The 21,732-nt window shown below is 42.4% G+C and overlaps 1 protein-coding gene and 1 long non-coding RNA gene across 6 annotated transcripts in view; one reads left to right on the top strand and one right to left on the bottom strand.

Annotated features, from left to right (window-relative positions):
• TTN (titin) overlaps positions 1–21,732 on the bottom strand; it is a 267,591-nt gene that overhangs the window by 28,509 nt on the left and 217,350 nt on the right. The window contains exons 275-281 of the mRNA XM_073881860.1: positions 4,564–21,669; positions 3,669–3,965; positions 2,979–3,566; positions 2,584–2,886; positions 2,168–2,464; positions 491–778; positions 82–381 (exon numbers count right to left, since the gene is read on the bottom strand). Coding sequence (XP_073737961.1) covers positions 82–381; positions 491–778; positions 2,168–2,464; positions 2,584–2,886; positions 2,979–3,566; positions 3,669–3,965; positions 4,564–21,669 — 19,179 coding nt within the window. The remainder of the gene's footprint in view (positions 1–81; positions 382–490; positions 779–2,167; positions 2,465–2,583; positions 2,887–2,978; positions 3,567–3,668; positions 3,966–4,563; positions 21,670–21,732) is intronic.
• LOC112806828 (uncharacterized) overlaps positions 1–21,732 on the top strand; it is a 55,664-nt gene that overhangs the window by 32,087 nt on the left and 1,845 nt on the right. For 2 of the 5 annotated variants that reach the window (XR_012375054.1, XR_012375053.1), the window contains 8 exons: positions 677–846; positions 2,207–2,486; positions 2,774–3,076; positions 3,844–3,901; positions 4,594–6,431; positions 11,808–12,386; positions 12,676–12,938; positions 16,553–16,702. This is a non-coding gene — a long non-coding RNA (uncharacterized lncRNA). The remainder of the gene's footprint in view (positions 1–676; positions 847–2,206; positions 2,487–2,773; positions 3,077–3,843; positions 3,902–4,593; positions 6,432–11,807; positions 12,387–12,675; positions 12,939–16,552; positions 16,703–21,732) is intronic. The other 3 variants (XR_012375059.1, XR_012375055.1, XR_012375058.1) reach the window with 3 other exon arrangements.

The raw sequence follows: 21,732 nt of genomic DNA, 5'->3' as shown, positions 1-21,732 counted from the left end.
AAAACATAGAAGCTAGCAGAATAGTTCATTTGAAAAATTTCAAGCATTTGATTTCAGTTTCCTAATGAAGTCATGTCTCACCAAAGGCATTCTTTGCTACCACTGGATCAGATTCCAGTGGATCACCAATTCCATATTTGTTCACGGCTCGAACCCGGAAGATGTATTCATTTCCTTTGATAATTTTGGTGGTGGTTATGATGCACTCTTCCAAATTTTCAGACACCATAGACCATACTACGCGGCTTGTCTCACGTTTTTCCACGATGTAGTGAGTGATTTTTGCACCACCATCATCCGCTGGAGGGTGCCAGAGAAGGGTTATTTTTTCAGCAGTGACGGTCTTAAATTCAAGGGGACCACCTGGAGGTCCTGGTTTGTCTGTGAACGAAAGAATAAAACAATATGTCAGTACTTTTTAAGAGGCTACTAATTTAAAATTGCTAAGTTTTAGGCAAACAAAATATGACGGCCTATAATCAGCACCTACCAAGGATCTGTACTCTGATGGTGGCTGAGGCTGAGCCCATGGCGTTCCTTAGTTTTAGTTCATAGCTTCCACTATTCAGGCGACTTGCATCTTTGATGAGTATAGATGCAAGGTCGGTGGTATTTTCGACACACACCAGTGTGCTGGTTTGTAACTCTTTATCATCTTTATACCACTCAATTGTAGGCGCAGGTTTGCCAGAAATGCCAGCTCTGAGCTTCACAGATGTACCTGCTCTGTATTTGACAACTTCTGTATATTCTAGAGGCAAATCAATTACGGGTCCACCTGTAGGAAAAACAGATGAGAAATATTTAAAAGACCACAAGGATGGAAAAAATAATTGCAACTTCAAAGTAAGGTCACTGGCTTTTATTAAGTAATATATATGTATATAGTGGTTCTAATTTTATTTACTTACTATTTAAACTTTAAATTTTACAAGCCACGCTTTTATCCCAGATGGGGAAAAAAGGTTGTGAGGAAGCTCTGTCCTCCAGTAACACTGCAGTAATCACACAGGGACTTCAATGCCTTTGAAATGTATTTTAAAGTCTATCAGGTGTTTAATTCCAGGGACAAAATGGGATATGGTAGTGAGAACACCCTGAAGAAGCTGCATTATACATTTTCTCTCCTTCTAGGTTCTCCTTTCTTTTCCTCTGACTACCTCCTATTCTTGTTATTTTCCCTTCCCAGTTCACTGACATCCAACTGTAGGCCGACATGAAGTCTGAATTCAGACATGAAGTCTGACCCTTGAAGTCTGAATTCTTTACTCACAGAGCTCTGTATTTCACTGGACAGATTTTCTGCCAGGCTGCTTAGAACTTTTGAGATACAGAACTAAGTTTGACTTGCTTCACAGTCTTACAACAGTGTCCACAAAGCCTGATTCATAAAGAGCAGCCCTGGGATTCTGAGCATGAGGACAGGAGTGGATACTTTTGCCCAATATCAGAGAGACTCCTTCAACACAGGGAACTTTTAGAGAATGTGTTACTGGGTACCTGACCCTCATGAAATTTTAATTTTGAAACCACTGTTGAGTTGAATGTGTTCCTGATTTTCCAGAATGGCCAAGTATGTGTGTGTTAGGATGACAACAACGTAGAGAGAGTTCTAGAGTCTTTTTGAATTCCCACTCTACACCAATGAGCTGCTCCATATTAGGGAAGTTACATAAGCACTCTAAACCTCAGTTTCTGTTCTATAAAATGGGCTAATGTTAGGGTTGTTAGAATTAAGGGAGAGAATTCATGAAAAATACCCAGTAAATGTTAGCTACTGCTAATACTATCATCATTAATGCCTCTCTTTGGTCTTTTAGTTATTTAAGAGGAATATTCTCTGGGCATTCAACCATGGTTTTAATTATTGACTCTGATAGTTTAAAATAGAAAAGGGAAAGCACCAACTCATACAATCAAAGAATTCTAAAAGGTTGAATTTGGAAGGGACTTTAGATATCCTGTAGTCCAAATCTCACATTTTACAGTTAAGAGACCAGGAGAGATTAAAGAATTCTCCTGAGACTCCCAGCTGGTTCATATACTTTCTTCTAAATATCTAATTAAGGTGTATAGTAAAAGATATTCTATAGATTAGGACCAGAAAAAGTACGGAAAAATATTGGGTTAAATTGCTGTTGGGATTCAACGTTCTAAAAATGCTTACCATAAGAATCAATGCATGTAATGGGCCCTACAACCTCAGATGGATTGCTGACTGAACCAACGGCATTCCTAGCAAAGACACGGAATTCATACTGAGAATTCTGAGTTAAGCCAGAGACGACGAATTGAGTCTCGATAACATTGGTGAAGCTGGCCTTGGTCCATCTGCCATCCGGAAGGTCTCGTCTCTCAACAATGTAGCCTGTAATCTTGCTTCCTCCATCGAAAGCTGGTTGTTGCCATGAAAGGCTGACAGAGTTCTTTGAAATATCAGTGATACGGACGTTTCTTGGAGGCTCTGTGGTAATAAGAGAAAGCAGGTCAGTGGAACTTGTGTCAACATTATTTTGTTTTGCAGAAATAAGATTTTGCATTTTTTAAGTAGTCTGAATCCTCCTCCTCATGAAAAATACATACCACAGGCATCAATGGCTAGGACTGGTTCAGAAGGATGGCTGGGTTTTCCAACACCAGCAGCATTTTCTGCATATACCCTGAATTCATAAATAAGTCCAGCACTGATTGTTGTGACTTTGAAGTGAGTTGTGCGGATGACCAATTTGTTGGTTTTTTGCCATAAAATACTGTTTCTGTCTTTCATTTCCAGGTGATAGCCTATAACTGGACTGCCTCCATTGGACACTGGTTCATGCCAGCCCACAGTGATGCTTTCTCGAGTAACGTTAGTGACCCATGGTGTAGATGGTGGTCCAGGTGTTGCTACAAAAGAGAGAAATCCCTTAGGTTAATACAGACACTTAAAACATTTATGTAAATGAGAACCTGGGATCTTTAAAAAGTTTGCAACTTACTGTATGGTAGTTTGACAACCACACATGCTGAATCTATGTGATCACTGATGCCGAAGCGGTTTTCTGCCTTGATGCGGAATTGGTATTCTTCTCCTGTGGTAAGTTTCATGATTTTAATCATGGTTCTTGCAACTGTTGTAGACACTTCAGTCCATACTGCAGTACTTGTCTCTCTCTTGAGTACAATGTAATTAGTAACTTGACTTCCGCCATCATACTTTGGTGGCTCCCATTTGAGAGTCACGCTTTCTTCTGTTATATCACTAATCACAACAGGGCCAGTTGGGGGACCAGGCCTGTCCAGTACAATGATGTTAATGAAAGCTTTGGTTGTTCCACTGGAGTTGGCAGCAGTGATCTCGTATCTTCCAGCATCAGTGGTAACACTTTCTTTGAGATTGATGGTCAGGTTCTCAGCAGTAACTTCAGTATTAAATCTCATGGTTGCCTTTAGGGGGACACCATCTCTTGTTAAGGTCACTTTGGGCAGTGGTTTTCCAGAAATTGGAATGTCAACTTTAAGGTTTGAACCAGCTCTCACATAAACAGTATGACTTGGGAAATTCTTCATATCAATTTCAGGTGGTTCTGAAAAATAAGAATATGGTAGATGAAGGTGAAAAAGAGTCTCTAAAAATTACATCAGTACAAACCATCTCAAATTTTGCTTCTAGATAAAATTTGACATACCTAGTTGTTCCTTAATAAGAACAGGAAGCAGAAGCTCTCTTGGGTCACTCAGACCAGCTTGATTTTCAGCAAACACCCGGAAAAAGTATTCAGAATTCTCCCTCAGAGCAGAAACAATGTGATGGGTTGACTTTACCACCGCACATCTAACCCAATTTTTCTGTCCCTTTTCTAGTGCTTCAACGACATAGTGTACAATTCTGCTTCCACCATCGTGTTCTGGCTTCAACCAGGTCAGGGAAACACTATCTCTGGATATACCTGTTACTCCAAGTTTTTCGGGTGGGCTTGGTTTTTCTAAGAAAGTAAAACATCAGAAGAAAGGGATTATTACATTTTTTTCCCCTGTGTGTTCTTTCTGCATTGTCAAAGAAAACTTTTAAATGATGGAAACATACTTCCTTTGATTTGAGTCTCTCCTACTTTTTATATAACTAGTTTGGCTTCTGAGCTAAGCGAAGCTTCCCCAAGCTTTGTCATTACATGTCATAGTATGTCATAGCATCCAAATTCAAATTAAGTGTCAAGTGACTAGATTAAATGGTAAAATTTATCCCAAATTTATCATGGGTATAAAAGTGAAGAATAAGATGAACAATCTAATAAGAAACTTAATCATACAATTTCTGCACATACACACTGTACATATATGCAGTCAAATTCAGTTATATTTAAATTCAACATATATGATCTAATTCCAGCTATGTAAATTTCCGCATTTTTTTAATCAACAAAGAACTTTCTCTATTAGAGATTTCATGTTGTGCTATAGTATGAATTATTTGAGGTGTGAACCAAAAGTCTTTAAAATTAAGTGAGACTAATTAAGAGTGATTCATAGTATTCTAGGAAAATTAGTATAGATATATAGATGTTCTTTGTTCTTAAAACATACCTGTTATTTTTACTCCTTCCTTTGTTTCAGCTGGTACACCAACACCAAACTCATTCTCTCCAGAGACTCGGAAGTAGTAAATTGCCCCTTCTTGTAAGTTGGTGATTTTGTAGGAGAGGCGGTTACAGTTGTTGGTCACAGAGACCCATGCTTTCATACTGGCCTCACGTTTTTCTACATGGTAATTCCTCACTGGTGCTCCGCCATCGTTTTCAGGAACATCCCAGGATAACACTGCAGTCTCTTTGGTTATATCATGTGCAGTAATATTGGTTGGAGGACCAGGAGAATCTAAAACTTTGACAACTAAGGTCAGTGAAGCAGCATTCACAATATTCTGAATTGTTACTGTGTATTTTCCAGAATCACTTCTGTTGGCATTTTCAATAGTAAGTGATGTACGAGAGTCTGTGGAATCAATGTAAGCTCTAGCGAGGAGGTCACTGTCTGGCTTACTCCACAAGACACTAGGTACTGGTCTTCCCCGGAAAGGTACGGTCATGGTAAATGAGGCACCAGCCCTGACAATCAAGGTCTTCTTCATTTCACTGTCAAGATCAAATACAGGTTCTTCTTCTCTTTCTTTTGCTACTTGGGGATCAGAGCTATCACTGGGATCACTAGCACCAACCTTATTGACAGATCTTACTCTGAAAACATACTCGGCTCCTGTTGTTAGTCCACCGATGGTATATTCTGTGCCTCTTAAGTTCTGAATGGCAGTCTCCCACTCAGTTTCATCAGATTTCTTGTATTCTACAGTGTATCCAGTTACTGGGGCCCCGCCATCAAACAAGGGCTTAACCCAGCTAATGGTTATGTTTGTCTTGCCTGAGTCCACAATTTTGGGTTTGGATGGAGGAGATGGCAAGAACACTGGATCTTCTGCCCGAATCAAGGGAGAGGTTTCACTTGGAAGGCTCAGGCCAGCAGCATTTTCTGCGTAAACCCGGTACTCGTATTCACATCCTTCCCGAAGTCCGGTTGATTTCACTCTCAGGTCATAAACTGGTTTTTTGTTTACACGCACCCATCGTAGGCTGTTTTTCTCTCGCCTTTCAATTATATATCCAGAGATGTCACTGCCCCCATCACTCTCTGGTCTCAACCAGCAAAGGGTCATGGACTCTTTGGTCACAGATGTAATTTCCAAAGATGTAGGTGGACTTGGAACTGTAAATGGATCTAGTGCTTTTACTGCCATACTCTCCAGGGGCTCACCAACACCGTATTTATTAACACCTGTTACCCTAAAGATATATTCGTTGCCTTTGAGTAACTTGGTTACTTTACAGGATGTTGTCCTTAATTCTCCTTCACACATTGTCCATGCGAGGTGGCTTGTTTCACGTTTTTCTACAATGTAATAGTCGATATCTGCGCCACCATTTTCTTGGGGCGGTCCCCAGGAAAGCGAGCATTTCTCAGCTGTGAGGCCATTTATTTCAAGTGGTCCTGCTGGTGGGCCAGGCTTATCAAGTACCTTGCAGTTAACTGCCATGGACCGAGTTCCTGCAACATTCTTCAGTGTTAGTACATACTGCCCAGTGTCTCGTCGGACACAGTCTTTCACTGTTAACAAAGTATTATAGTCTGTCGAGACAATTTCTGTTCTTGCTCTTTCTTCAATTTCTACCCCATCCTTGGCCCAGGAAATTACTGGCAGAGGTCGCCCTGCAATGTCTGCATTTATCTTAAGGACCTCTCCAGCTTTGACAACAATAACACCTTGGAACTTGACATCCATCATAATTCTTGGAGCCTCGACATCGTCTTTAACTGTAATAGGCCCAGTGGATTCAGATGGTTCACTAACTGAATCAGCTGCATTCTTTGCAAAAACCCGGAATTCATAACGCTGATCTTCGGTAAGTTCAGTTACTTCAAAGTATGTTTCTTGTACGTTCGTAAAATTGCACTTCAGCCACCGGCCATCTGGTAGTTCTCTACGTTCGATAATGTAACCTGTGATCTTAGCTCCACCATCGTAATGTGGTTTGGACCATTTAAGTGACACTGATTTTCTTGTGATATTGGTGACTTCAGGTTGTCCAGGAGGGTCACAGGGATCTCTTGCAGGGACTGGTTCACAAGATTTACTGCATTTACCAATTCCAGCAATGTTCTCAGCATATACACGATACTCATACATCAGTCCTTCATCAAGGCCGGAGACTTTCATTTGAGTATCAGCGATGAGGATTTTATTTGCTTTTGACCAAAGAATGCTGCTTCTCTCTTTGTATTCAAGGTGATAGCCAATTACTTGACTTCCTCCATCATTAACTGGCACTTGCCAGCTTACAATCATGGTAGATTTTGTGGCATGCACAACTTTAGGAGTACCAGGAGGACCTGGGGGGCTGAATGGATACTCCGCAACAACAGGTTTAGATTCACTGTAGGAGCTCTTGCCATAGCGGTTTTCTGCACAAACACGGAACTGATACTCACTTCCTGTTGTCAGACGAACTATCTTAATGGATGTTCTTGCAACTGCCTGTGAAACTACATGCCATGTGGTAGAAGTGGTTTCTCTCTTTTCAACAATGTAATTGCTAATTTGGCAGCCACCGTCATATTCTGGAGGACTCCAGGAAATTGTTACATTGTCACAACTAACCTCATCAATATGAACAGGTCCCGGAGGCCCTGGTTTGTCAAGGACAATTACAGTTATAGGAACTGTTATGGATCCAGCACTATTCGAAACACATAATTCATAAGTTCCAACATCTTCCCTGGAAGCTTCCTTAATAGATAGTGACGTTACAGTCTTTGAAGAAGAAACATTGACTCTTGTGGTCTCTTTAAGAATCTGACCATCCTTTTTCCAGCTTATAGTAGCTTGAGGTCTTCCTTTAAATGGGACATCAATCTTAAGTTGGTCTCTAGCCTTTACGTTGAAAGTATTGAAAGGAAGCTCGACGGAGGGCTTTATTTCAATATCTCTTGCAATTACCGGCACTCCAAGTTGTCTTGGATCACTCCTTCCTTTTTCATTGACTGCAGCTACCCTGAAGGTATACTCTTCTCCCGCAGTTAGGCCAGATATAGTCGCTTCTAGAGTCTTAACTTGTGTGCAAGTGCTCCATTTTTCACTCCCTTTCGTCTGCATTTCAACTACATAACCAGTAATTTTGCTGCCACCATCACTTTCTGGCTTCTCCCACTTAATTGTAGCTGTGTTACGGGTCACATCAACAAGAGTCACTCTGCCGGGTGGGAGGGGTGGTTCAGAAACTTTAACGGGTTCAGTCGTTTCAGCTGGCAAACCAATCCCATATTCATTGGAAGCCAAGACTCGGAAGTAGTAAGAACATCCCTCTTGCAGATTTTCAATTTTAAAAGTATTCTTCGTGCAATTGTTTGTAACAGTAGCATATGCTTTTCTTGTAGTTTCTCGTTTTTCAACAATGTAGTTTGTAATCTTAGCTCCACCATCAATAAGAGGGGGCTCCCAAGATAATGTCACCGAGTCTTTCTTTACTTCTCTTACATTCAAATTCACAGGGGCGCTTGGTGAGTCAAGAACTCTGACATTAACAAAAGCTGTTTTGGAGCCACTGTTATTTTCTAGGGTCAGATTATACCGACCGCTATCAAATCTGGTAACATTATCAATTACCAACATTGTGTAGGAGCTGGTCACCTCGATCTGGGCCCTCTCTGTGAGAGTGCCTTCGGCCTTTTCCCATTTAACTTCAGGTTCCGGTCGCCCTTTGATTGTGACAAATAAGCGTAAAGTAGCACTTGCCCGCAGAACAACCACCTTTCTGAGATCAGCATCAAGTTCTATTTCTGGTGGCTCTAGCCTCTCTTTAGCAACAACTGAGCCAGGTATAGTTGCAGGTTCACTTACACCTTCAGAATTGATGGCACAAATACGGAAGTTATACTCAGTATTTTCTTTAAGCTTGGTCACTGTGAACTGCTTTCCTTGTAATCCTGTCGGTGGAGTGCAGGTTGTCCATTCATCAGCAGCGGCTTCCTTGACCTCCACCACATAGCCCTTAATAGGTGCACCACCATCATAAATTGGCTTATTCCACGCTAGGGAGACAGAAGACCTGGAAGTATCTGTCACTTTTGGATTACTTGGTGGACCTGGTGGATACAAGGCATCACATGCACGATAGAAGACAGATGGCTCACTAGGTTCACCCACACCAGCTGCATTTTCGGCAGCAACTCTGAACTCATAGGAATGACCTTCGGTAAGGCCAGTTACTCTGAATCGGAGATCTGTTAGAGTTTTCTTGTTGCACTTCGTCCATCTAATGCCTTCCTTATCTCGTTTTTCAAGAATGTAGCCCTCAATTTCTGCTCCTCCATCATCCACAGGGCGTGCCCATGTTACTACCATAGAATCTCTGGTGATTGCTGAGGCTTCAGGTGGTGAAGGAGGACCTGGTGGCTTATACGGATTACAGGCTATAACAGGCTCAGATTCCAAGGGCTCTCCAATTCCATATTTATTCACAGCCATGACGCGGAAAATGTACTCGTTACCAGGAAGAAGTTTAGTGACTTTGTAGTTAAGCGCCTGTACCTCAGTTGAAACCTGGGTCCAGGAGAGTCTGCTTGTTTCTCTCTTTTCAATGATGTAATGTGAGATATTAGCACCACCATCCTGTAAAGGTGGGTTCCATGCCAGGTAACATTTCTCAGCAGTAACTCCAGAAACCTTCAGAGGTCCTTCAGGGGGCCCTGGCCTGTCAAGTACCTTTACAGTGATTGGTATGGACTTTGTACCACCGACATTGCTGAGTTTCAGAATATACTGTCCTCCATCAGTACGTATACAGTCTTTGACAACAAGAGTAGTTTTCTGAATAGTAGACTTAATTTCCATCCTAGCAGTTGTTTCTTCAAGCTCTTTTCCATCTTTTGACCAAACAATATCAGGTATAGGCTTGCCGTGGATATCAGCTTCAAGGACAAAAGTCTCTCCTGCACGAACAAGGATTATATCTTTATATTTTGGATCCAGTGAGGCATTTGGTGCATCAGTTTCATCTCTGGCAGTAATGGCACCAGTGCTTTCAGATGGTTCACTGAGGTTGCCAGCTGCATTTCTTGCAATTACCCTAAATTCATATCTTTGGTCTTCTACAAGTCCACTCACCGTAAATTCGGTTTCTAATACATTGGTGAAGCTGGCTTTCATCCAGCGGCCATCAGGTAGATCTTTCTTTTCTACAATATAACCTGTTATTTTGCTACCACCATCATAGGCAGGTTTCTTCCATTTCAGTGTAATGTTGTTTCTTGTGATAACAATGGCTTCGGGGCGACCAGGTGGGTCGCATGGATCACGAGCAACAAAGCATTCTGACACTTTGCTAGGCTTGCCAATGCCAACAATATTTTCAGCAGAAACTTTGAACTCATACTCAAGGCCCTCATCAAGCCCAGTTGTTTTGAATTTGGTGTCTTGAATGGGAGTCTTATTTAATTTGACCCATAAGATGCTGTTCTTTTCTTTCTGTTCAAGATGGTAGCCAATAACTTTGCTTCCTCCATCATGAACTGGCTCATGCCACTGCACAATCATCTGATCTTTTGAAATGGATGTCACAAAAGGAGTTCCAGGTGGCCCAGGTTCTTTAAATGGATATTGTACAATAACTGGTTTAGAATCCAGAGGTGAGCTCTTTCCATACCTGTTTTCTGCAAAAATTCTAAACTGGTACTCAGTGCCTGTTTTCAGTTTGGTTACTTTAATTGTTGTTCTCGCAACTGTTGCTGATACCATATGCCAAGTGGTGGTAGTTGTATCTCGCTTCTCTACAATGTAGTTGCTTATCTGGCAGCCGCCAGTATAGGCTGGAGTTTCCCAAGAGATGACCACAAAGTCTGCACTAACTTCGTCAAACCGAACTGGTCCAACGGGAGGTCCGGGCTTTTCCAAAACAATGATGCTGAGATTTTCTGTGGCTGTACCTGCACTATTTGTTGCTGTTATAGTGTATTTTCCAAAGTCATCTTTATTACTGTCTTTAACTTGCAGAATTGTTGAAGTGGCTGTTTCCTCAACATTTACTCTTGTTGTCTGTTTAAGAGGCTCACCATCTTTGACCCATGAAATGTTAGGTCTTGGTCGGCCAATAACTGGAATTTCAATTTTAAGATCTTCTCCAGCTTGGACGGTATATGTGTTAAATGGTAACTTAAAACTAGGCTGTATGGTCAAGTCCTTGGCTATGACGGGAACACCAAGCACTCTTGGATCGCTTTTTCCTTTCTCGTTGTAAGCCTTGACACAGAACTGATATTCTTGTCCAGAACTCAAACCAGTAACCACTGCATTACAGACTTTGGATTCGGCCACAACACTCCATTTTTCAGTTCCTTTGGGCTGCATTTCAACAACATAACCCAAGACTCTGCTGCCACCATCATGTTCAGGTTTCTCCCACATCAGCGATGCGCTGGTCTGGGACACGTCAGTGAGTGTCACTTTTCCTGGTGGGGAAGGAGGTTCAGCGGCTTTCACAGCATCAGTGGTTTCTACTGGAACACCAACTCCAAATTCATTTTCAGCCATAACTCTAAAGTAGTAAATGGCTCCTTCTGTAAGATTCTCAACTTTAAAGCTTGTTTTGCTGCATTTATTACTCACGTTAGCATATGCTTTTCTGGTTGACTCACGTTTGTCAATAACATAGTTCTTCACTTTTGAACCCCCATCAGTGATGGGTGGTTCCCATACCAGCAGGACAGAATCTTTTTTCACTTCGTTGACTGCCAAATTCTGTGGCGGTCCTGGGGTGTCAAGAACTTTCACAGTTACAAAAGCAGATTTAGATCCACTGCTGTTTTCCAGCTTGAGAATGTATTTTCCAGCATCATTTCTATCACAGTTATCTATTGATAGTTGAGTGTAGTTTACTCCCTTTTCAATTTGGACCTTATCTGTGAATTCACCTTCCTCTCGAGACCAGGTGATGTCAGGTGTTGGGCGACCTTTGAACGGAATGTGAATTCTGGCAGATCCACCAGCTCTTACAACTATTCCTTTCCTTAATTCAGAGTCAAGGTCAAGTTCAGGTGCTTCAAGTTTATCTTCTGGTTTCACAGCACCAGGAATTGATGTAGCCTCACCTAAGCCAGCTTTATTGAGGGCAGAGACTCGTATTTTGTACTCTTGGTGCTCAGTGAGTTTTGAAATTTCAAATCGAGTGGCTCCCAGGCCAGTCTGTGGAGTAACTATTTGCCATTCTTCTTCATCCGCTTTACAGATTTCTACTACATATCCTAGGATCTCACTGCCACCATCATAGATGGGCTTACCCCAGGCAAGTGTAATTGAATTTTTAGTAGTGTCTACAATGTGTGCATTGGTGGGTGGGCCAGGTTTAAACACAGGATCACAAGCCTTATAATAAACTGTAGCTGGACTTGGTTCTCCAACTCCAGCAGCATTTTCTGCAGAGACTCTGAATTCGTACTCATGATCTTCTGTTAATCCTGTTACTCTTAGACGCAAATCTGTAATGCGGCGTTTATTACATTTTATCCACCTAATGCCACTTCTGTCTCTTTTCTCTACAATGTAACCGATAATCTCACTTCCACCGTCACTATCTGGACGGTTCCAACAGACAGTCATGGAGTCCTTGGCAATGTTGGTGACTTCCAAGCTTTTTGGTGGTCCAGGAAGCACAAACGGATTTTTCATCAGTACTGGTGCAGATTCCAAAGGCTCTCCAACACCGTATTTGTTGACAGCCATTATGCGGAAAATATATTCATTCCCTTCTAAGAGTTTGGTAACTTTCAGAGAATTGGTCACAACTTCTGAAGCAACAACAGTCCAGGCAAGTCGACTCGTTTCTCTCTTTTCAACAACATAGTGGGAAATATCACTGCCACCATCTTGAAGTGGTGGAGACCATGTTAAAGTGCATTTTTCAGAAGTGACTCCGGTAACCTGAACTGGCCCTTCTGGTGGTCCTGGTCTATCCAACACTTTTACATTTACTGGGAATGACTTAGAACCTGCAACATTGGAAGCTCTTAAAATATACTGTCCACCATCAATTCTAATGGCATCCTTTACAATAAGTAAAGCCTTGAAATCTGTGTTCTTTATTTCACATCTGGCAGATTCTTCAATTTCCTTATCTCCTCGTAACCACTCAATGGTCGGTAGAGGCTTTCCATGGACATCAGCCTCAAGCCTGAATGTTTCTCCAGCATTTACCACAATTGTGTCTCTGAATTTTGGATCCATTGAAATTCTTGGAAGTTCAACCTCATCCCTGGCCGTTATTGGTCCAGTACTGTCAGAGGGTTTACTTACAACACCAGCTGCATTCTTTGCAATGACTCTGAACTCGTATCTTTGATCTTCAGTAAGACCAGACACGGTAAATTGAGTTTCAATGACATTTGTGAAGCTGGCTTTCATCCAGCGACCCTCAGGCAAATCACGTTTCTCTACAATGTAGCCTGTAATCATACTTCCACCATCATAAGCAGGTTTGGTCCACTGTAAAGTGATTTCGTTTCTTTTAACCATTATTGCCTCTGGGGTTCCTGGTGGGTCACAAGGATCTCTGGCTACGTAGCATTCAGAATTCTTGCTTGCTTTACCTACACCAACAATATTTTCAGCATAAACTCTGAATTCATATTCAATGCCCTCTTCAAGATTGACTGCTTTAAACTGAGTGTCATGAATAATGGTTTTGTTGACTTTTGTCCACAAAATACTATTTCTTTCCTTTCTCTCAAGGTGGTAACCTATGACTGGGCTTCCACCGTTATTGATTGGTTCATGCCACTGAACGACCATGGAGTCTTTGGAAATGGCTGTGACAAATGGTGTGCCTGGAGGGCCTGGTTCTTTGTAGGGATATTGAGCTACAATTGGATCAGACTCCAAGGCAAAACTTTGTCCATATCTGTTTTCAGCAAATATTCTGAATTGGTATTCTGTACCAGTTTTCAGTTTGGTCACTTTGAGTGTGGTTCTGGCAACAGTAGCAGAAACAGTATCCCATACTGTGGTGGTTGTATCTCTTTTCTGAACAATGTAGTTGGTGATCTGGCAGCCCCCTGTATATAATGGGGGATTCCAAGATAATGTAATACTTTCAGCACTGACTTCATCAAATTTAACAGGTCCTTTTGGAGGATCAGGTTTATCTAGAGTTGTAACTTCAATGGATGCTGTTTTCTGACCTACAACATTAGCCACTATGATTCCATAATGTCCACCATCATCCTTATGAGTTTCTTTAATGCTGAGCACAGTGAGGTCAAGTGAATCAGTAACATTGACTCTTGTGGTCTGCTTCAGTGGAAGACCATCTTTAGTCCAGGTAATGGTTGGCTTAGGACGTCCAGAAATTGGCACTTCTATTTTCAAATCTTGGCCGACCTGTACACTGTAATTGTTGAATGCAGGTCTTACATCTGGCTCAATGACCAGATCTTTGGCAACTATTGGAACTGCAAGGGACCTAGGATCACTTCTTCCCTTTTCATTTACAGCAACAACTCTAAAGAGATATTCTTCTCCCTGAGTTAGGTTAGTAATTACCGCTTCAAGGGACTTGACTCGAGCACACTCTGACCATTTCTCGCTGTGTTTAGCTTGCATTTCCACAATATACTGAATGATTTTACTGCCACCATCATGTTCAGGCTTTGTCCAACTCAAGGAGACACTGTTTCTGGTGACATCATCCACAGTTATTTTTCCTGGAGGTTGTGGGACTTCTGCAACCTTAATAGGATCAGCAGTGTGGGCAGGAAGGCCAATACCGTACTCGTTCTCAGCTGTGACTCTAAAGTAATAACTGCAGCCTTCTTGGAGTTGATCAGTCTTCCAAGAATTCTTATGGCAGTTTGTTACCACTGCAGCATATGATTTTCTTGTGGCTTCACGTTTCTCAACAATGTAATTTTTTATTTTGGATCCCCCATCCAACAGAGGAGGTTCCCATGTAATTGATACTGAGTCTTTAGTGATTTCAGTGACTTTCAGGTTAACAGGAGGACTTGGTGTGTCCAGGACTCTCACGGTAACAAAGGCAGACTTCGTTCCACTGCTGTTTTCTAATGTGAGAGTATATTTTCCACTATCATATCGGTTGACATTGTCAAGAACAAGAGAGGTGAAACTGCTGGTGACATCAATTATAGCTGCATCTCGGATTTCACCATCCATCTTTCCCCATTTAACTTCTGGTGTAGGACGACCTTTAATAGGAACAAATAGTCTTAAGGAGCCACCTGCCCTTATATTTATAATTTTCCTTAGTTCTAGGTCAAGTTCAATGTCTGGTGCTTCTAATTTTTCTTCAACTATAATAGGTCCAGGAACATCAGCATGTTCTCCAACTCCAGCTTTATTAACAGCACAGATACGGAAATTGTATTCATGCTTTTCCAACAGCTTTTCTATTTCTATATTTGTTTTATTGATTCCAGTTGGTGGTGTGCACATTGTCCATTCACCAACACTCACGTCACATTTTTCAACAATGTAGCCTTGGATTTCACAGCCACCATCATATATTGGTTTGCTCCAAGAAAGGAAGACAGAAGATCTGGTAATATCTATGACTTTGGGATTGTTTGGAGGTCCTGGTTTATAAATAGGATCACAAGCCTTTTGGTAAGCAGAAGGAGGGCTTGGTTCACTAAGTCCAGCAGCATTTTCGGCTGAGACTCTGAATTCATAATTGTGATTTTCTAGGAGTCCAGTTACTCTCAATCGCAATTCCCCAATTAGGCGTTTGTGGCATCTTGTCCATCTAATGCCCTCCTTATCCCGTTTTTCAAGAACGTATCCAAGAATTTCACTGCCACCATCAGATGCTGGTCTTTCCCATACAACGATCATTGAGTCCTTGGTCACTGTTGTGATTTCTGGAGCCTTTGGTGCATCTGGCACTACAAACGGATTCTTGGCAATCACTGGCTCAGATTCAAGCGGTTCACCAACACCATATTTGTTTACAGCCATTATACGGAAAATATACTCATTGCCTTCGAGAAGCTTAGTAACCTTGCAGCTGAGAGTTTGCACATTGGCATCAATCAGAGTCCAAACTAAGCGGCTGGTTTCTCTCCTCTCCACAATATAATTTATGATGTCACTTCCACCATCCTGTAGTGGGGGTTTCCAAGCTAATGTGCATTTTTCTGCTGTCACTCCTGATACCAGAACAGGTCCCTCAGGTGGTCCTGGTCTATCAAGAACTTTGACATTTACAGTAACTGATCTCTCCCCTGCAACATTTGTGGCCTTCAATATGTAATTTCCACTGTCAATGCGTACTGCATCCTTTATGCTGAGACTGGTGGCAAAGTCAGTGCTCTTTATTTCTAATCGAGCTGTATCTGAAAGCTCCTTATCACCTTTTACCCACTGAATGGTCGGTATTGGTTTGCCATGAACATCTGCATCAATCTTGAATGACTCACCAGCATGAACCACAATTGTGTCTTTGTATTTTGGATCCATACTTATTCGTGGTGGATCTACCTCATCTCTTGCTGTTATTGCTCCTGTGCTTTCTGAAGGCTCGCTAAACACTCCTGCAGCATTTCGAGCTATAACCCGGAACTCATATCTATGATCTTCAACTAGGCCAGTTACTTCAAACTGAGTGTCAATGACATTTGTAAAACTGGCTTTCATCCAGCGGCCCTCAGGCAATTCTTTCTTCTCTACAATATAGCCAGTGATCTTGCTTCCACCATCATAAGTGGGTTTCTTCCACTGGAGGGTCACAGAATTTCGTGTGACAATAATTGCCTCTGGCCGCCCTGGTGGATCACATGGGTCACGAGCCATGTAGCATTCTGACACCTTACTTGGCTTGCCAATGCCCACGATGTTCTCTGCAGAGACTCTAAATTCATATTCAATGCCTTCATCGAGGCCAGTCGTTTTAAACTTGGTTTGAGGAATGGGTGTTTTATTCAACTTCACCCAGAGGATACTGTTTCTCTCCTTGCGTTCTAGATGATAGCCAATGACTTTGCTACCTCCATCACTAACTGGCTCATTCCACTGTACTTCCATGCTGTCCTTGGAGGAGAGCGTCACAAATGGTGTGCCAGGAGGACCAGGAACTTTGAATGGATACTGGGCTATAATAGGCTCTGAATTGAGGTAGGTGCTCTTTCCATATCTGTTTTCAGCTGCAATCCTAAACTGATATTCACATCCAGTCTTTAATCTGCAAGTCTTTATTGTTGTCCTTGCAACAGTCGCTGACACAATTTGCCAGGTGGTTGTGGAAGTGTCCCGTTTTTCTACAATGTAATTATTGATAGAACTCCCACCATCATACTTAGGTGGGCCCCAGGAAAGAGTAATACTATCAGCTGTCACTTCCTCTATTTTAACTGGTCCAGTTGGAGGCCCTGGTTTGTCAAGAACAATAATGTTAAGGGTTTCGGTAGCTTCACCAGCCGAGTTGGTCAGTTTAACTGTGTAATGTCCCACATCTTCTCGGCAGGCTTCCTTTATCGTCAGTAGTGAATTATTTTCTGTGCTCTCTGCATTTACTCTAGTTGTCTGCTTCAGTGGTACATCATCTTTATGCCAGGTTACAGCAGGTGTAGGACGTCCAATGAATGGAACATCAACTTTTAGGTCTTCATCTGCCAGTACAGTGAATGTATTGAACAGGAGTTTGAAGGCTGGTGGAATGACAAGATCTTTGGCAATTACTGGCACACTCAGTTGTCTGGGATCACTGATGCCCTTTTCATTCTGAGCTGAAACACGGAAAGAATATTCTTCACCCTGAATTAATCCAGTTATAGTGGCTTCAGTGACTTTGACTGTGGCACATGTGGCCCATTTGTCACTGCCTTTGCTCTGCATCTCAACAATGTAGCCTAGAATTCGGCTGCCTCCATCATGCTCTGGTTTTTCCCAAGAGAGTGACACGCTATTTCTGGTGACATCCACCAAAGTGATTTTTCCTGGAGGAAGGGGTCGTTCTGATGCTTTCACAGACTCTGCAGTTTCAGCAGGCAGCCCGATGCCGTATTCATTTTCAGCAAGAACCCTGAAATAGTAACTACACCCTTCTTGAAGCTGGTCTACTTTCCAGGACATCTTGTGGCAATTTGTTGCAACAGTTGAATATGCTTTTCTTGTTGATTCCCTCTTTTCAACAATATAGTTCTTTATTTTTGAACCTCCATCAAGGAGAGGAGGCTCCCATGTCAATGTGACAGACGACTTAGTGACCTCCTTTACCTTGAGATCCTGTGGAGGGCCTGGCGTATCTAGTACTCTAACATTGACAAACGCAGACTTGCTGCCTGAGCTGTTTTCTACAGTTAGTATGTATTTGCCACTGTCAAATCTGTTTACATTTCCAACAATGAGCAGGGTGTAAGAGCTTGTGGATTCAATGCTAGCTTTATCTAAGGATTCTCCATGTTCCCGGGTCCACTTCACCTCAGGTGCAGGCCTTCCTTTGATTGGAACAAAAAGTCGCAGGGTACAACAAGCTCTTATAGTAACAACTTTGCGCAGGTCAGCATCCAGTTCAATTTCTGGGGGCAGCATCCTGTCTTCAGCCTTTGGAGTTCCAGGAACAAGTGCAGGTTCTCCCATTCCCTCAGAATTCATGGCATAGATGCGGATTTTATATTCCTGATTCTCTATGAGGTTGGTGATGGTGTAAGAGGTTGCCTTGAGCCCAGCTGGTGGAGTGACAATCTGCCATTCATCTTCCTCTGGCAGGGCAATCTCAACAATATACCCAGTGATTTCTGAGCCGCCATCGTAGATAGGTTTATTCCAAGCAATTGAAATGGATGATCTGCTCGTATCTAGAACACGTGGGTTACCTGGTGGGCCGGGCTTAAACACAGCATCACAAGCTTTATAAAATGGACTGGTAGAACTTGGTGCGCTAATTCCAGCAGCATTTTCAGCCATAATCCTGAACTCATATTCATGTCCTTCTGTCAGTCCAGACACTTTATATCTTAAATCAGTAAGAGTTTTCTTGTTGCATTTCACCCAGCGTTGTCCAGCTTTATCACGCCGTTCTACAATATAATTGATGATTTCACTTCCACCATCAGAGTCAGGATGTCCCCAGCAGACAACCATTGAATCTTTAGTAATAGCTGTAACTTCAGGGTTTTTGGGTGGATCAGGGGGTCCATAAGGATTTACTGCAAGCACAGGCTCTGATTCCAGTGGCTCTCCAACTCCATATTTATTTACAGCCATGACACGGAATATGTATTCATTGCCTTTCAAAAGTTTAGTGACCTTTAGTTTGGTCACTTGGACTTCGGAGGCTACATTTGTCCATGCCAATCTGCTGGTTTCACGTTTCTGAACTATATAGTGATCAATTTTGGCACCCCCGTCATCCAGTGGAGGCAACCATGACAATACACATTTTTCTGCTGTCACTTCAGATACAGCTAAAGGTCCTTCAGGTGGGCCTGGTCTATCAAGAACTTTGACATTGAAAATGTGTTTAGCAAACCCACCAGGATTCATTGCTGTAAGAACATAGGCACCACTGTCCCTTCTTGATGATTCCTTGTTTATCAGGTAAGTAGAGAAATCTGCGATTCTTATTTCTAACTTCGCTGTGCCTTCAAGATCCTTTCCACCTTTGGTCCATTCCATTGTTGGTGGTGGGCGACCTGAAACATCAGCTTCTAGCTTGAATGCTTCACCTGCTTTTAATATTACTGTGTCTTTAAATTTAACATCCACCATTATCCTTGGTGCTTCAATGTCATCCCTACACGTGATAGCATCTGATGGCTCAGATGGTGGACTAATAGCACCAGCAGCATTTTTGGCAATCACGCGGAATTCGTAGGCAGCATCTTCTGTTAGGCCGCTGACCGTAAATTCATTCTCCAGGATGTTGCTGAAGTTGGCCTTTAGCCACCGTCCACTGGGAAGATCTCTCTTTTCAACTATATAACTGGTAATTTTAAAGCCTCCAGTGTATTCAGGCTTAGCCCATTTAAGTGTCACTGTGTGTCTAGTAATATTTAGAGGAACTGGTTTCCCAGGTGGGTCAATGGGATCTAAAGCAAGCATAGGTTCAGATGGCTTGCTTGGCTTGCTTTTGCCTGCCATGTTTTCTGCAATCACTCGGAATTCATAAGCAATACCATCTGTAAGTCCACTTGATTTGAAAATGTTGCCCGGTACTAATGCTTTGCTCACAGTCTGCCAGAGAATACCATTGCGTTCTTTCCTTTCAATGTGGTATCCTAAAATGGGGCTTCCACCATCAGAAAGAGGCTCATGCCAGCTAATTGTCATTGAATCCTTGGTAACTGCAGTCACCTGAGGGGTCCCGGGAGGCCCAGGAACCTTAAATGGATAGTTGGCAACTATAGATGCGGATGTGATGCCTGGTCCAACTCCATATCTATTTTGAGCTTTTACCCGGAATTGATACTCCACTCCGGTAGTAAGGCGAGTGGCTTTATAGGTAGTGCGTATGACAGTGGTTGCTAATTCAACCCATGTAGTGCTGTCAGTCTGGCGCATTTCTACTACATAGTTGCTTATTGGTACACCTCCATCGTTTTCTGGTGGGTCCCAAGAGAAGGTTACAAAATCAGATGAAACTTCATCAAATTTGATTGGTCCAGTAGGTGGCCCTGGGATATCGTGGACTTGAATAGTGAGGACATCACCAACCTCTCCCACAATGTTCCTTGCTGTTAATGGATAGGGCCCACTATCACTTCTTACACACTCGTTGATATTTAAGATGGTTGAAGTGGCTGTGTTTTCAAAGTTAACTCTCTGCGTTTGTTTAAGAATCTGGTCTCCTTTTTTCCATGTAACTGTGGGCTTTGGCCGACCAAGCACTGGAATTTCCACTTTGATGTTCTCACCAGCTCTGGCGATGACTAATTTCTGATAGATGCCACGAAGATCCAATTCGGGAAGTGTTGTCTGCTCCTTGACAATGACGGGTCTGCTTTCTCTAGGGGCACTTCTTCCTGCACTGTTCACGGCCATCACTTGGAAGGTGTATTCTTCCCCTTCAGTTAGATTCTTCACGACACATTCTAACCCCTTCACGGTGGTGATGTGGGTCCACTGGTCAGAGCCTTTTCTTTGGGCTTCGATCACATAGCCAGTGATCTTACTGCCACCATCATGCTTTGGTTTAGGCCATGCCAGGCTGACTGTGCTCTTAGTTATGTCCATAATGTTCAGACTGTCTGGTGGTGACGGTGCTTCAGAGGCTCTCACAGGTTCTGCTGTTTCTGCTGGCTCACCAATTCCATATTCGTTTTCCGCCATCACTCTAAAGAAGTATTCGCTTCCTTCTGACAAGCCAGTAACTTTATACGTGCATTTATGGCACTTTGTGGTGACTGTGGAGTAAGATTTCCGTGTTGCTTCTCGTTTCTCCACAATGTAGTTTGTTATACGGGAGCCCCCATCTATCAGCGGGAGGTCCCAGTGCAGGGTGACACTGTCCTTTGTGATGTCTGTAGGCCTCAGGTTAAGGACAGGTCCTGGGGTATCCAAGACTCGGACGTTAACAAAGCCACTTTTCTTCCCAGCAGGGTTTTCAATGGTCATGACAAATTTACCAGTGTCATATCTGTTACATTCTGGTATAATCAGAAGAGTAAATGATTCTGTGTTTTCAATGTTAGCTCGGTTTTTAAGGTTGATGTCATCTTTGGTCCATGTCACTTCAGGAGCAGGACGACCTTTAATTGGCACGAATATTCTAATACTGAGTCCTGCTCTAACAACAAGTGTTCTTCGAAGCTCAGCATCTAGTTCAAAATCAGGAGCCATTTCCCGTTCTACAATTTCAACATCTGGAATCATTGCCGGCTCCCCAATACCTGCATCGTTGATGGCTCTGATTCTAAAATTGTATTTTTCTTTAGTCTGAAGATCAGGGACAACAAATTGAGTGATTCGGAGACCAGTTCCTGTTGTATCTTTTATCCAGGCCTCATCTCCTACTTTTTGATGCTCTACGACATAGCCAGTGATTTCAAGTCCTCCATCATAATGAGGCTTGCCCCATGCTAAAGAAGCAGATTTTTTGGTAGTATCAGTGACATGGGCATTTGAAGGTGGTCCTGGGGGATCTGAAACAGAAGCAAAGACACAAAAGCATATGTTAGGAGTTTGGCTTTTAGATAACTTCTCTG

This window comes from Callorhinus ursinus, unplaced genomic scaffold (assembly GCF_003265705.2).
Source record: "Callorhinus ursinus isolate GAN/ISIS: 27379988/994484 unplaced genomic scaffold, GSC_fseal_2.0 scaffold2, whole genome shotgun sequence".
NCBI classification, from domain to species: domain Eukaryota; kingdom Metazoa; phylum Chordata; class Mammalia; order Carnivora; family Otariidae; genus Callorhinus; species Callorhinus ursinus.
This window is presented reverse-complemented; position numbering and strand designations above follow the sequence as displayed.